Here is a 16,165-nt window from a genome sequence, read left to right as displayed (position 1 = left end):
ACTCTTGATCCTCGATACCTCTCGACACCTTCATCTGTCAAGTTCATTTTCTCGACACCTACCTCGACAGCTGTCTCGACAACTCTCGATACCTCATCTGTCGAGATTTACTGATGTTCCTATATAAGCTTCTGTCGCGATTTGCTTATCATTTTCTCGATCTCTCTCGATCTGTTCGCAGCTTTTCATCTCCCAAACACCTTTTTCTCACTCAAAACCTTCAACCCACGTGATTTTTGGCCCTTCCTTGCTTCAAATCAAGTGGTATGATCTCTTTTTCATTCACTCTTCATGCATTTCATGTTTTGAATCTTAGGTTTTTGGGTTTTTGGAAAATTTTTGGGGTTTTTCAAAATTGATGAGTTTTTCTTAAAATTTTGGGATGGGTTTTCATCTAAATATGTTCAAAAACTCATGCATTGCATCACATTTGCAATAGAATGGTATTTCCATGCATTTAAATGTGTGAACTCTGCTTGTGTGCTGGTAGGTTTGGATTAGGCTAAGGCCATAATGTATTTCCTGTTGCATGTCACATATTCATGCATTCTCCATGCATACATACTCTTTATTCAATATATTTGATATATTTGAATTGTGTTGGGACTTTTCTGATTGTCTCCTTCTCTCTCTTTCTCCTTCTATTTACGTTAGTAGTGTCTATAGCACCTAAGCGTAAATCCACTCCTGCTCGGAACCCTCTTCGTTCTGGAGCTTCCTTCTATTCTGATTCTGTTCCTCTTAACATCCGGTTCCGTGATGATAATGCCCACAACGCATTCTCCGAGAACTTCTCTAAACGAGGTGTTCATTCGGAACCCAAGTATTTTGGTGAATTCGCCGACATGACCTTCTCTCTATCATTCACAGTAGGGGATCTTCCCAGTCAAATGTCTTCTCGTGCTTATTCAGGATTTTTACTCCAACATGCACGAGATTGATCATTCAGTACCTCTTTTTTTCACTCGCGTCCGAGGTACGCGCATCCCTGTCACACCGCAGCTTGTTGTAGATGTGCTTAGGGTTCCTAGGATTGAGTTTCCTAACTATCCTTCTTGTCAGCGTCTGCGGACTGTGTCCAAAGATGAGCTCATTTCTGCTTTCTATGAGCGCCATACTGATTGGAGTAAGCATCAGTATANATCTCTACAGAAGTAGGTAGTGGAATGAGATGTGTAAAAGCAGCCATAACTAGACCCAAGTCATTGCGAATTATCGCTCCCAAGCCTGCAGAGCTGGAATCGCTGAAAGTAGCACCGTCGAAGTTGATTTTCACCCAGTTCGAAGGAGGAGGAAGCCATTTTGTGACTTTAAGGGGGGAGGGAACTTTTGTGGGGTTAAGGGAGGACTGAAGGAAAACCTGGAGAGAAGCTGAAGCCAGTTGGTTGATCATATCCAGAGGAGCAGCACCTTTACCCACACGGAGTTTGTTGCGACGAGTCCAAATTTGTGAAACTATCATAACAAACAAATCCACAAGGTTGCTCTTCTCAGAGCACAATTGCAGCACATCAAAGAAGCTTGCAGCCATGCCCGCTGCCTTTACCAGCCAGCCAAAGTGGACCTTCCAAACCTGCACTAAGGAGGGACAAGACCAAATAGCATGAAATGAGGTTTCAGGTTCCAGGCCGCAGGAAGAGCAAGTTGCGTCAATTGGGATTTTCCTTTTCTTGAGGTTTGATTTTGAAGGCAAGGAGTCTGACCCTGCTCTCCACATTAAGGATTTTACTCTATTAGGCACTTTCAAACTCCAAATGCCCTTCCACAGCCTTTTTGACTTGGAGAGATCCGAGGACCTGGGCTGCTCATTTATTTCTTGTTCTACCAAGAGTTGATAACCGGACTTAACAGAGTAAACACCATCAGTCACATGAGTAATTCTTTTGTAAGCAACAATACTAAAATTAGGGGTGTGCACGGGTCGGGTTGGGTCGGGTTGAGAGAATTTTTTGATCCGACCCACTATGGTGGGTCAAAAAAAAATCGACCCAACCCAACCCATCACATAAATCCAACCCAACCCAACCCAACCCACATGGGTCGGGTTGGGTCAGGTTGAACCCATGGGTTTGAAAATTTTTTATTATTATTATTAAATTGAGTAGAAAAAATATATAAATATTAATATATTAAAAAAACCCAAAGATTAGTATCGATGTAATTCCTTAAGGGCAAACAACACCAATAACTAAACAACAATAGTAATTTACTAGAGTTTATGTGAACTAATTGACTTTTATATAGGATAGGAAGAGCTGGTTATTTTAAAAATTTATTAATTATATAATACATATTATATATATAATTAGTATTAGTAGGAGGAAGTGAGGAAGTACTGCTCTACAACTGGTTTTTTTTTTAAAAAAATTATTAAATAATATATATATATATATATATATAATAAGTGCCCTGGTTTAAAAAAAAATTATTAAATATATAATATATTTTAAATATATATTAAATATGGGTGGGTCGGTGGATCGGGTCGAATTTGGCGAGTTTGTAATTTTATGACCCAAACCCAACCCGACCCGCTATAAAAAAAAAATTTGTAACCCAACCCAACCCACCAAGGCCTAAAAACCAACCCAACCCGGTAGATCGGGTTGGTCGGATCGGGTTTGACGGGTCGGTGGGTTTTCTGCACACCCCTAACTAAAATGGTGATATTCTTGTGTTGATATACTTCCATTCTACTTAGTTAATTATTTTATTTTGTGGTGTTCGATAAATCTTCTTAAAGTTTCTTAAAGTTTTTCCCGATCAAGGTTTCCTTCATGACCATATTGTTGTGTCTAGATTTATTTTTTTTGTTGCACTTTATGTTTGAGGTACGGTTGTACCCATCATAAACTGAATCAGACGTGCATAATTAGCATAATTAATTAAGTTGATAAATTAAGCTTAAAATTAATCAAATGGGATCTAAATTTCCTAACATGGCTAACAGCTAACAATTATCTGTCATTCATGGGAATGACAAACTAATATATAAGTATATTATATATCCTTTCACCAAAAAAAATGTATATTATATTATATATATCCTTTCTCAGGTGCTTAATTACTTTTGTATAAGTTTATCAACCGCGGCAGATCCTTCCAGTGCAAATAGAAGCACAGTCAGATTGCAATTTACAAGCCTAAAAGAAGATCTTGTTTCATATCTAAAGATGATGCTGGACAAGACATTTTGATTTAAGGAGATAATCCAGTGTAATCACACTATACCTTTTCCAAATGGGTTGGAACATCCAGGCCCCAGAGAATAAAGGATATCAAACTTTACAACACATGGCGATTTTCATAACCTATTGGAAAATTCCTTAAGATTGTCAAATCCCAACTTTGGGAACCAATTTATATTGAATCACCCTTGGGACCACCCGTGTTCTGACACGTGGAAAATTCCCATTTCATTAAGACAGTTATAAAACAATAATGACAAAAAACGATGGCACTTATGTTTGTTAAAGATGGTGCAATGATCAATCATGCCACGAGAAAGAGCAGTTGGATTTTGAAAAAGTGGGAAAGAGACCAGCTGAAAAAGCTTGTATCCAAAATTAGTAGAGTGTTTGAAAGCTTAAGAGAGGTAAAACCAAAGGGCTGTGAAGAGGTACAACTTGGGGTAGTAACATCTGTGGTTGGAATTTCTGTATTTCTCACTTCACAGAGATTCGTTTGAAAAAAGGAATGACAGCAGGTCAGGCACTTAGTCATTCACTGACCATAGTCATGGGGGGAAGGTGATCGAGCACCATTAAAAGAAACCACAACATTTTCAGTTAATTAATATGGTAATTAATGCTATATGATTGATAAATCCACTTCACAAAATTAAACTATATTTTAGGATTTCATTCAAAGTCAGCTATTGGTGAGAGGAGCTTCATCTTAATTGTCGAATACCTTAGGAGATGTCCCTATTCCAATAGGCCACTAATTCTATATTACCTTTATCAAAAAAATAAAAACTAATTCTATATTACCTTTTTCTAGGGCCGTCAATTTCTACCATGACTTAGAGCAACTTCATCAACTCTTGCAAAATAGAAAGTGCAGCTTATTTTAATATTTTGACAAAAAAAATACTTACATCAGTGTAAAATTATGTATAAATACACAAGTATTATAGTAACTTAACCCTTCTATACATTATTTTAGTATTATTTATCTTCCCTCTTCTACTTTCTCCCTCTTCAACTCATAAAAATATTGTTTATATAAAATATAGGGTTGTAAAATAGAAAAAATAAGTTTTTTTTAATGTAAAATAAAATAAACAAAATCCTTTAGAAGAACGATGCTGTTGATTTATAAATGAAGATGGAGAGCAAAAGATTAACATTAATGGACAACTAATATGTGTGTGTGTGTGTGTGTGTGTGTGTGTGTGTGTGTTTTTTGGTTGTTTTCCTGCCAAAGTATACACACGGTTTAATCAATTTAGGTCGGTTGTGACCGATCCTAATTAAACTCAATTATTAATTCTTACCACTTCATCCGTCCATAATTAGTGGATCACTAAAGAGCAATGAGTTGAATTCAGATCTTAAAAGCTTACAAGATTTGCCTTTGTTTATATTAAATTACAATGATCAATCAATCAAAAAAAGAATTTACAATGAGCAGGATAAGATTTGTTTTGTTGCCAACTATTCAAAAGAAAGTACATCTACCTAAACTCACACTACTAATGTACCGAGGGGATAGAGAGAGAGAGAGAGATTGTGGCCGAATTAGTTTTATACCAGCCCACTCTTTCTCAGGTACTTGCAATTGCATCTTTGATGTCAACGTGGGCACATGATCACAGTCTAACACACAAACAAATTTTGCTCTTCCCGTAGGGCATCAAGATAAATGCAACGTTTTCCTTGTTCTAAACTTCACAAGAAACTAATACCACAAATTCCACACAGAGGAGCAAAGAGAAAAACTAGACAGTCCATGCCATACCTAACCAATAAACCTTACATTCATGGTTGACGTCTAATATTTATTTTCCTCATTATCTTAGAGGTCAACAATAAAACGAAAAAAATTAATGAGCAGCAGCCATATGAGATGGAAATTCTTGTTTAAAACTTAGCTTTGCACTACCATTGTTGGACTTGGAACCACATGCGAGGATATTTCGGAAATTGCACCCTCCGGGAGACATGTCTAGGAACTTGTTGCAGTAAAAGAGCAAGACCCAAGAAGCAATTGTCGTAGAGCGTGAGAGCTTGTGAGCTAGCTTCTCTCTCTCGTGCGTTGCCTCTTTAGAGCTCCACTGGCAAAGCAAGAAATATAGCCGCTTGACAAAACCCTAATAAAGCTTAGTTTTCAAGGAGAATATATATGAACAGCATATTAAGAAGAAAATAATAACCATCTTACATACTTTAACCCTAGTCAATAAAATCTTTAGTGTAACTAACAAAAGAGGAAATGATGTGGAAGTCCATAAATTTATGCACAAAAGCAAGAAGGGTCTCTTTTTTTTCTTTGTTTTCTTTTTGAGATAAGAAGGGTCTCTAAATATGCTTACCTTTGTTGATTTTCCTAAGTCGAGCTCCCTTTCTAGCATACCAAACAAGATAAACATGACAAAAACTTTATGATAATCTTACAGCCAGACTTATCAAACTTAATATGGATAAGTTCAAATAGTGGCATTACCTCATCAAAAGAAGTGTGCTCGGGGTTCCGAAAGAAGAAAAGTAATTGTTGAAACTAATCTTTAATAGTATATAAGGAAACCCACTTCAATTTAAATATTGACTAAACAAAACAAGGAAAAAGATTTGCACAAAAAGAAGATGTTTTAATTAAATAAAGATTACAGGAAAGGGAGCTCCCTTCAGTCCAAGTACAGGAAGCTTAAGATTCAATCTGTCTCCCGCATCATTCACTCATTTACTGGGTATTCTTCTCTCCTTTTAACACAGTATTTGGATGAATGAGTCGGCAGCTAATTGAAATCCCACTGCCACCCATGAGTGGACTGAAGAGAGCTCTCTTAACCATTAATAATTAAGAAGACAGAGAACAAATACTAAAACAAATGGAAAATGAAATGAATCTTTGCTTTATATGCAAGACTAAAGCACAGATCCATGCGGGTTTCTCTTAATTAAGTGTTAAGATTGCCCTTGTCTCCCCTTGGCAACCTAACCCTAAAACACCAACAGCAACACAGACAGGTGAGGATAGTGACTTCTCAAAAGAAAAAAAAAATAAAGAAGATTTCTAAAAGTTGTTGGAGAATGGAGGGTAGAGAGAGCTTCATCTATCACCAGCTCAACCAAAGCAAGCGACTCATAGATCCATTTAGTGAAGGAATGGCTTTATATAAGCTAAAAAGTAGAAAAAGAAAGGCTGAGATCAGACTAATTAATATGTGTTTTTAAATATTGGGGGAAAAAACAAATAAACAAGATAAAAGGGAGTTATTCATATTCTTGTTTGCTTTCACATTGTCATGTAGAACAGTAGACCTACCAATCTCTTGCATTATGAAGAGCCCCATCACTTCCTTTGCATCTACTCTCAAGATTTTTTTATGAATTTATAATAAGCATGCAGGATGCTATACTTTAAATAAGTTAGCATTAATTCCTTTTTTTTCTTACATATATAATTCCTTGCTAATTGCTGTCAACAAAAAATCCTTGCTAATTAATAATAATCATCATTAATGTAGATATGCTTGCTATTGAGGAAACCATTACTTATGGACCACATTTATTCAGTGAGATAATAATAATAGAACTCATTCTTAGTGAAATGACAAGGCAAATTCCTTCCAAACCATTGTTATCACTTCAAATTTGAAAGGGTAATTTATAATATCTTTCATTGGTCCTACTTGATTCGAGTCTATCAAAGCAGAGTAGCCCAGTTCACTCTCTTCCGTGGTTAGTGGCAATTGTAGAGATTATTATTAGCTATATTATAGGATTGAAATTGCTTTACAAGCATATTAGTTTTATAACGATAAGGAATTGTCATGCAATACGTATTTGCATCCCGTATCCACTGTTTGTTGACTAGGAAACCTTCTACGCGGAATGGATACTAAACCAAATATTTAATAAAAAACCCCCCTCCCCCCCAAAAAAAAAAAATGCAGTGTTATCATCCTAGGGTTTGCTTTTGTTCTATGAACAATACATTGGATAGGTACAAACCTATTTAGACTAGTCCTAGCTACTAGCCTTTTTACTTCCTACCATATTATATTTGCAAACTTGTCCAAACATTTGCGATAAATTATGATCTCACTACAAGAAAAAGCAATCCTTTAAGTGACTAATATATATGTATATGACACGTGTTAAGTTCTTAAAGCCATAATATATGCGCCAAAGCAAATCATTACAGTTCATCAGCGTTGTCTAAAGCAAAACTTATCAAGTCAAAACGAGATATAGATGTATCTTTTTTGAGCAGATGTGCAAAGACAATTTAAGAGTCATATTATATGCACCAAAGGCAGTAGATACAGTTCAGCATTGTCTGAAACAAAATGTGTGAAGTCAAAACGAAATATACATGTGTATCTTTGCTTTACAGATTTGGAAGACAAGTCAATTTGGCAATCAAATTATAAATACTGTAACAAAGACCATGCAACTTTCTGCGAAAAAACATGATGTAGAGAGTGTAAAAAGTTTGCCACAATTATAGGTAGTTTAGTAATATGTGCAAAGTAATATACATAAACTGGAGGGTTTGAACTAACTCTACTGTTCACTGCATGTGAATGACATTTTTTTAAATGTCACGACCAAGCACAACATATGTATCTCAAATCCTTGCTTAATTTAGGGAGTTTTTGCTCTGAACATCATGTCCCACAAGACTAATAGTGTCTTTCGCTGTTTCACTTTCTTCATTACCCAGGTATAAGGCAAGTTTGTGTATTAAGTATTAGCTAAATAGCTGACAACTTTAAAGCTCCTCTTTTGCAATGATGGAGATTGATATATATATATATATATATATACACACTTGAGTGTGGAGGCGTGGGGTGGTGTTTAGCGCCAGTAATCAAATCACTATTTAATTTTTTATTAATTTTAAATAATTTTTTTAAAAACATTTACGCATGTAAGAAAAACCGAATGTAATTGGTCTTCAAGGTTTTGCACTTGTCATGGCAAGTTCATCCATATACTGCCATTCTAACATTGTTGTGATTTGGAATAAATGGAAAGAAATTTATATGATTTAATAAAAACATTCAAACACGAAAAAAATATTTAAACGTGATTCGTTTAACTCTGATTAATAAATTATAACCACTCAAAATCAAACTTCGTAAAACAAACTCACAAACTCTCATAAACAAAAATAAACAAAATCTCTCGCAAACACAAACTCACTCCTCAATATGCCCAAAATTGTTTTATATGCACACAAACTCAACAACTCATCAAATGCGTTGGTATCGCTCAACTTCGAAAACACTACCACACCAAACCTCACATAAGATGACTAATTTGGACTAAAACCACCAAACCCTTTACATACAATAAGGTCTTTATATAGCTCTCCAAAATATTATTATTTAATTGATAAGGAATACCCAATTACTTAAAAAAAAAAAAAAAAAAAAAATCATTTCCTTCCAGACCAAGCAAACCTAATAAGTAGATGAAATCCAAACAAAAATTTGAGAAAATTTCTAACATATCCCCACCCTAACCCAAATTCCATCAGGTAGCTAGTCCTCCTTCTTTTTGCTATTCCTCCACACTTAGCTCTAATACTAGTTTTTCAAGAATTTGTGGCTAGCGCAACCATATTCAAGTGAAAAATTAAAACATCCAAATAAAACAACAACATTTAACATATTTTTGCCAACTTCATGCCTATATCCACGGGCAATACTAACCAAAATCCACTATCAATACTATGGATTATAAACACCATACTCAACCAAATCTCCAAGAAAAAAAGAAAAAAGAAAAAAAAAAAGCCCAACATACACTTTGATAACACATCACTCACAACCAAAATCCACTATCAATACTACGGATTATAAACACCATACTCAACCAAATCTCCAAGAAAAAAAAAAAGCCCAACACACTTTGATAACACAACACCAACCAAAATCCACTATTAATACTACGGATTATAAACACCATACTCAACCAAATCTCCCAAAAAAAAAACAAAAAAAAGCCCAACACACTTTGACTCACAAGTCTCATATGTATAACTCATATCCCATTACAACTAAAACAAACTCACAAATGAGATACTCACAATCCCAATCCCCTAATACACCTAATAGTGTTCTTACACTAACAAAACAAACCACTCTAAACTCACACATGTAAGTATTTTTTTTAACCTTGCAAGAACTACCAAGCTATTTTTCAAAGAAACTCATTCTATATATATAGACCCTTTGCAATATGGTATATGATGATGTTAGAAAATCAATAGGCTGAAATGCTCTGAGCTATGGTGTGGTTTAATGACCTGAAAGGAAAGAAAGGACTGTCAAAGGTGACAGGTGTAACCTGGCCAAAGACCCTTCGACGGTTAAGTTAGTTTTCTCTCTAAAACATGAAGATGGAAAACTGTGAATAGTAAAACTTACCTTTGTTGAATGAGCCTTGATCCTTTTATAGAGAGTTAGAAGTGTGTTTACTTGTTCTAATCCACCATCATCATGGGAGATGAGTGGAGTTGATGGAGAAAAATGGAGCGGGATTCGAGGGAATCCTCCCCACATTCTAGAATGATATATCGTGGTTTGATTATGTAGAATTTATAGAGAATTCCTTTGAAATTTACTAGGTGTTGTATGGTCGTCCATACCCTTGTGAGCCATGAACGATCATACTTGGTCATCCATACCCTTATGGGCCATGGACGACTATCCTAATTTGATCGGTTACAATATCTTATGGAGGGACCTTATCCATGTTTGGAGTGTTTCTATTTGGGCTTCTTTTCCCTATAAAACCTTATGGATGTGATCTAGTCATGGACGACCATCATGGATGGACTAAATTTGGTTTGGACCCCATCAGTGTGTATATATATATATATATAAGAATTCAATACCTACTCCTTAGTAGATTCGGAGTAGCTTCTTTAGTGGACCAAAACAATACTAAATTGCTTATTTAGTAGAGAATATACATTCTTATTTCCACTTCAAGAAAACCTAAACTAAATCAAATTACAAATTTGAAATCTCCATCTTGCATGATTCAAATTCCACCATGCAATTTTCCTTATTTTTATAAAAGTTTGAACTTAATCCAACACCGTAGTAAAGTAATAGCCACAAACATGGTGGCATGAAGAGTATCCAAATAAGCTTACAACTCAATCCAATTAGTCTCTTAAACTCAACCAAGTTGATTTTCAAGCCAGCAAATAAAGCCATGATTTTGAACAAATTTCCCAATAATTTAGAAGATATTTGAAGATTAATAGGTTATTTTATATAATTAGTCAAATAGCATTTAATTGGGGTTTTTTTTTTCAAGGGAATATAGCTATTATGTTTTCGTTCTCCTGGGCAAATAAATCATTTATTTTGTTTATAGTTTCTATGAGTCAAGGTTTTGAAAATGTAATGTTTTAAATTTCATTATCCCATGCTTAGAGGGCTGTTCTAAGCATTATATAAGTCGTTTGGCCGAATTGAATAAAATCAGAATATAGTGTTTTTAGAATTAGCCTTTGTGCTTTTCAGAAGATCAATTTTTTCTAAATTAACTCATATCCCTTGGTTGGATTCCTTTGGGTGGTGAATTTCGGTTTCTGTATCTCTTTGGGTGGTGATATTTTGTATCTCATTGAGTGGTGAGCTAATTTAGTTCTGTATCCTTAGTTAAATTCCTTTGGGGTGGTGATATTTATATCCCTTCGGGTTTGCTTTGGTAGTGAGTTTATCTTTAGTAGTAAGTGTATCTATCATTTTTATTCTCGAGTGTTTTTCTTATTTAATATAACTAAAAAATATAAAAATATATATCCACCCTGCCTTCATTTATCATATTAGATAAGTTTGGGTTGCTCCATATGATTCCAGTATCAAAGCTTCCCTTGAACAAATTTATCATTATTTCCACTTTTAAAGCAAAATTTGAGTGGGCCTACATCAAACCAATTGCCAACTTGTGCCAAAAAGGTTAAATCTTTTCTTGAATTACACAAGAATGTCCTTTGAGCTCTAATTCTAGTTTGGTGGGATTTTTGACAAACAGAGGCATATTTTCACAAACAAGAAATAAAAACATACACATAAGACAATAATATTTATGTAGTTCGGTTAGGTCTATGCATATTAATGAGCGACCACTATCAAATATATGTATTACAAATTTACAATAACTCTTAATCAAAACTCACAAACTCTCACAAACAACACTCACACACTCCTCACAAACCAAACATAAACAAGACTTCTCACTCAAAAATTTCTTATAGACACTCACAATCCTAGAGTCCCGATACACCTAACCGTTTTCACACTCACACAATAAACAAACTCACTAAATCACTCATGCAACTATCTCTCGACTTCAAAAAGATTACCACATTATTCCTTACACAAAGGACTACCTTTGGCAGAGAACCAACCTAGTTAAGACTAAAGTCACCAAACCTTGTGCAACAATTACTATTTGTAAGGTTCTAATTCTATTACTTAAAGACAAGGAACTCCTAATTATTCTTCACTAAGAAAAATTGTTTCCTTTCATACCAAGTAAAATTCTTTCTCCCACACACTAACGAAAATCCTTACCTTCCGCAGCACAAGGAAACCCAATAAAAAAAAAAATCAAATCCAACTAAGAATTTGGAACAATTTCTAATAGACATATTTTAGGGAGGAATTTCATGTCTTTTTTGTTTTTTGTTTTTTGTTTTTTTTTTTTAATGGTTGATATCTTTTAGAATCATCTATTATATTTTTATTACTTGATTTTTTTTTTTTTTTTTAATGGCCGAACTGATTAGCCTGTTGTGTATACACAATTAACCTCAAAGTTTGGGATTAAAATTTGATTTTTTTCATATTACATTAAACACACCCCATGATAGATTTGTATTATACTAGGAAACGAATGGTAGGACTTGATATCCAAAGTGAAGTCAATCGGATTTAATATCTTACAGAAATTAGTCTTTTTAAATGATATTAATATGAGGCCAAAAGCTTATATTCAAAGTGAAATAATTAAAGAGGGATGCATTAAGAAACAGACATAGGAATAGGGGAACCCACGAATTAAAGAGCCAATAGGACTATGATGGCAATGAGAAAATTTTAATATTTTATCACATCAGATTCTCAATCACTTACTGAAATCAGTGTCTTATCAAGCCAAAAAGGCTGCCTATGACCTGAATGAGAAATGGGTACCCCTCTCTTCACCATTCTCTCATTACCGTTTCATTTCCATTGTCCAATCACTACTTTTTTCTCATCTGTCCATCCATCCATCTAGTCTCTTCCTAGATCTACCATAGGCTCTCTTTAATTAATATATAGTATAGTATTCTCATTGGAATCTATATACACAACTCAAGAGCTTTTGATTAGCCATTGGAAATTCTGAAGTTCACTCACTAAATCGTTTTCTGAAAAAGAAAAAAATATTTAGTAATATGAAAAATCTAGAGATAACATTGCTATTTGAGTTCCAAAAAAAAAAAAAAATTATTTATTTTTACTTGCATAAAAAAAAATAAAAAAAAAGCATCAGAATTGTATCTTGTTAAATAATTGATGCCCCCTCTAGGGATTACTATACTGTGCTATTTATATTCATTTGCCAGAAAGGGAAAAAAAATTAAAAATATCATCATGTTATTTTGTCATGATTTTAAAATTCTATAGTATTCATCATTTTGTTTTTTTACTTTTCCAGTACGTGGCCAGAAAAAGTTTCAATGGCGTTGTCGAAGACAAAGTTGGCCAGCGTTCGTACAAGATGTCCTTCCCCTAGTAGGAAACTAATCGCTATAGTTACCCAACTTTAATGGTAGGATTTTGATCTATATTTTGACATTCACACGCATAGGCAAAGCTTTCTTTATGTCTCGTCATCCTTCATACAACTTTCATTCATGCTTGCCTTAAAAATCGCTATGGAAATGAATCACATTTTGATTCTCATAAAAATAAGAATCTTTTCTTTTTTTAATTCTCTAAATTTTCCTCTAATAGAATTAAATCTTTTTAAGAACAATGAAATAGCGGTAACACAAGGAGAAATAGCGGTAACCAATCATTGACTAAAACGAAGGAATTGTATCAACCATCAATAACAATATCTAAGTCCCATCAAAATAAATAAATAAAAAACAATATTTAACACTTGCATTATTTGGGTCTACTCTATTTTCCTAATACTCTGGTTATTTTCAAGCCAATAGCCAATTTCTACCAACTATTTTGACAAGACCATAAAATTGTTTGTTACTTTCTCAAAAAAAAAAAAATAATAATAAAATAAAATGAAACTGTTTGTTTATGTAATGTTTGTAATTTTTTTTGTTTTTTGGAGACAACCAATGCGCGCGCGCGCACACACACACATATATATATATATATATATATATATATTGGCAGAGACCAATGCATATAAATTACTACTAGAGGTTTTCGTCAAAGCAATTTCCCAAATAATGATTAAAAAGAATCGCAGAAAGAAGGAAAAAGAAACGATTGTTGCCAAAGGTGATTTTATGCTTCTACAATATTGCAAGCTACGAACTTTAATCAAATACCCATAATGTTGCAACTTGCAAGTCACGAACCTTAATCAAACAATAAATCTAGGATAAAATACACAAATGATCCTAAGGTTTAGGCTAACTAATGCTAAGTATTATTAAGACTTTTTAAAAATATCAAATTTTCTCCCTAAGGCTCTATTTTGGTTAAAGGATGAAAAACATTTAAAAATTAAAAAAAAAAATAGATGGATAAAAAACTCATTTATTTAGTTGAGAATAAAATAAAATAACAGAAAATGTAGTTTATAAATTTATTCTCATGTTTATTAAAAAAAAAAAAAATCTTTCAATAATTTAGAAGGGGAAAAAAAAAATAAAACAACAACAACAATGTACAGTGGAAGGATGGAAATGGGTAGATGAGAACTCTTCTTCCCATTTTCTCCCCAATTGGGGTGATGAAATTTTGATAGGCTTGGGGATAAAACAATTAAGCCCTACCAAACAACCTTTCTTCCCATTTTCTCATCTATTTTCCCCTTTCTTTTTACCATCCTCCCCCAAATCACTACCAACCAAACGAAGTGTAAGCACAAACAACACTGGACATTGTTTGAAAGTGTTTTATTCCTTTAAGTCTTTTGCTTCTTTCCAATAGCATTTCTTAACTACATGAGTCTTACATTCAATGCATTATGGAAATTATATGCTCGAGAGACTCTTTAGGAAACTAATGGTAGATACATAGAAACCAGAAATGGAGAAAGAAGCAGAGAGAATAGGGTAATTTTCAAACAATGCGAAGTGACATTTGTGCTTAAGAGCAAATTGAATATTTTGAAAATGTTTTGGTGATACTTGGCATTAGCCCAAATCTCACAGATAGCTTTTGTTTTTTACCAATAAATCTATTAAAGCAACTTTAGTTAAAAAAATTTGGTTAAAATTCAATTATGTCCCTCAATTTTTGCTTCAATTGCTAAACTAGTTATTAAAATTTAATTTTCATTAATTTATTTCCACACGTTTTCAAAATGGGTCAATTTAGCCATTCTATCCATATCTCTTAGCAAATGAAGTTGTTTAAATTTTTATTATCTTTAAAAAATACTTATCAAACAACAATAGACACATTTTATTGTCTCATATTTATAAAGCGAGGGATTAAATAGACAAAAAATAAATCTTACGTACTAATTTGACAATAAAATAAAAGTTAAGGTACTAAATTGAATTTTAGCCTAACTTATTTTTAGCAATTGAGGTGATAAAATTATTAATGGTAAACAATAAAATCATGTTAGTAATAAATTCATGTGAAAAGTGAAAACCAATAACTTTTAAAATTACTCTTTATGGTATTCCAAAAATCCAAATAACCTTGAAAAACAAGGTATTTTCAGCAATAAAATTTTGTTTTAGAACAAAACAGTGAAAACACACTCGACATTTTGTTAATGGGAGGGGTTTGGTGGCGGTTCTGATCATCCCAAGCCTCTTGGAACTTTTAAAAATGTATGGAATTTGTTTTAAATTCAAAATTTGAAACCTAAATGGGTTTAGATGGGATTGGATATAGTCTTTTAGGTCTTGATAATTCAACTCCAACCCAACTATATAATTAACTTAACAATTAAAATATTCTTAAAAGTAATTTTATTTATAAAAATGGATGCTTTTCTATAACTTTTACGGTTTTACCCACCATGCCTTTCTCTTATTCATTTTATACTTTAGTATTATAAAAATTCATGTAATGTGTAAAATAATTTCCCTGTTTTTACTATGAGATGATTTAAATAATGTTAGCAACCAAAAAAGTTGGAAGACATAAATTGGATCAATTTTATACAAATTGAATTAAATGTTGTTCAATTTACTTTTAATCAATATAATGATATTATGATATTTTTATTGATGTTTGCATGTTTTAAACGATATTTTAGAATTTAGCATTTTTTTTCATCCAAATATAATAAAATAAACGGACAGCTTTGAAAGAATTTAGAATTCTTAAATCAATAAGTCCAATGACACTAAACTTTTTCATAATTGTTTATTAGTAAATAGTAAAAGTAATATCCATAATGAATCCATATTAAAGTGATTTTTTTTTCAATCATAATTTATTACCTTAACAAATTATTATTTTTATAAAAAATTTTGCATCCGTTCTCCATTTCATTAGTTTTTCCCAAATACATAAGATGGGTTTGAGATTAAATATCTTAAATATAATCGTGTTTGAAACCTTCTTTTTTAAATTTATTTAGTTATAAATATATGAGTTCAAGACCCTTTGGTCCCTTCCCAATATTATTATTGGTTGTTTTGAAGCAAAAAAAAAAAAAAATTGTTGGCTGCTTGCTCAAGCAAATTATTTTCTTAAATTGTGTTTGAATATTGTATTTTAAAAAGTAAATTATGTAAGAATAAAAATTAAAAAAATTATATA

The 16,165-nt window shown here is 32.9% G+C and overlaps 1 protein-coding gene and 1 long non-coding RNA gene across 3 annotated transcripts; both read right to left on the bottom strand.

Moving 5' to 3' along the window:
* Positions 1-1,090: 1,090 nt before the first annotated feature.
* On the bottom strand, positions 1,091-1,717 carry LOC136067249 (uncharacterized). The gene has a single exon (XM_065772810.1). The coding sequence runs from the start codon at positions 1,715-1,717 to the stop codon at positions 1,091-1,093; it is 627 nt and encodes a 208-aa protein (XP_065628882.1).
* Positions 1,718-4,828: 3,111 nt separating this feature from the next.
* LOC136067240 (uncharacterized) lies at positions 4,829-6,347 on the bottom strand. 2 transcript variants are annotated; one of them, XR_010628736.1, is made up of 2 exons: positions 5,537-6,347; positions 4,829-5,314 (listed from the first exon to the last, which is right to left on the bottom strand). It is a non-coding gene; the product is annotated as an uncharacterized LOC136067240 (long non-coding RNA). The 2 variants fall into 2 exon arrangements; XR_010628737.1 differs by having other exon boundaries at positions 4,829-5,278.
* Positions 6,348-16,165: the final 9,818 nt, after the last annotated feature.

This window comes from Quercus suber, unplaced genomic scaffold, assembly GCF_002906115.3.
Source record: "Quercus suber isolate HL8 unplaced genomic scaffold, Cork oak 2.0 scaffold_64, whole genome shotgun sequence".
Lineage (NCBI taxonomy): Eukaryota > Viridiplantae > Streptophyta > Magnoliopsida > Fagales > Fagaceae > Quercus > Quercus suber.
The sequence above is the reverse complement of the archived record's forward strand: the minus strand, read 5'-3'. Positions and strand labels throughout refer to the sequence as shown.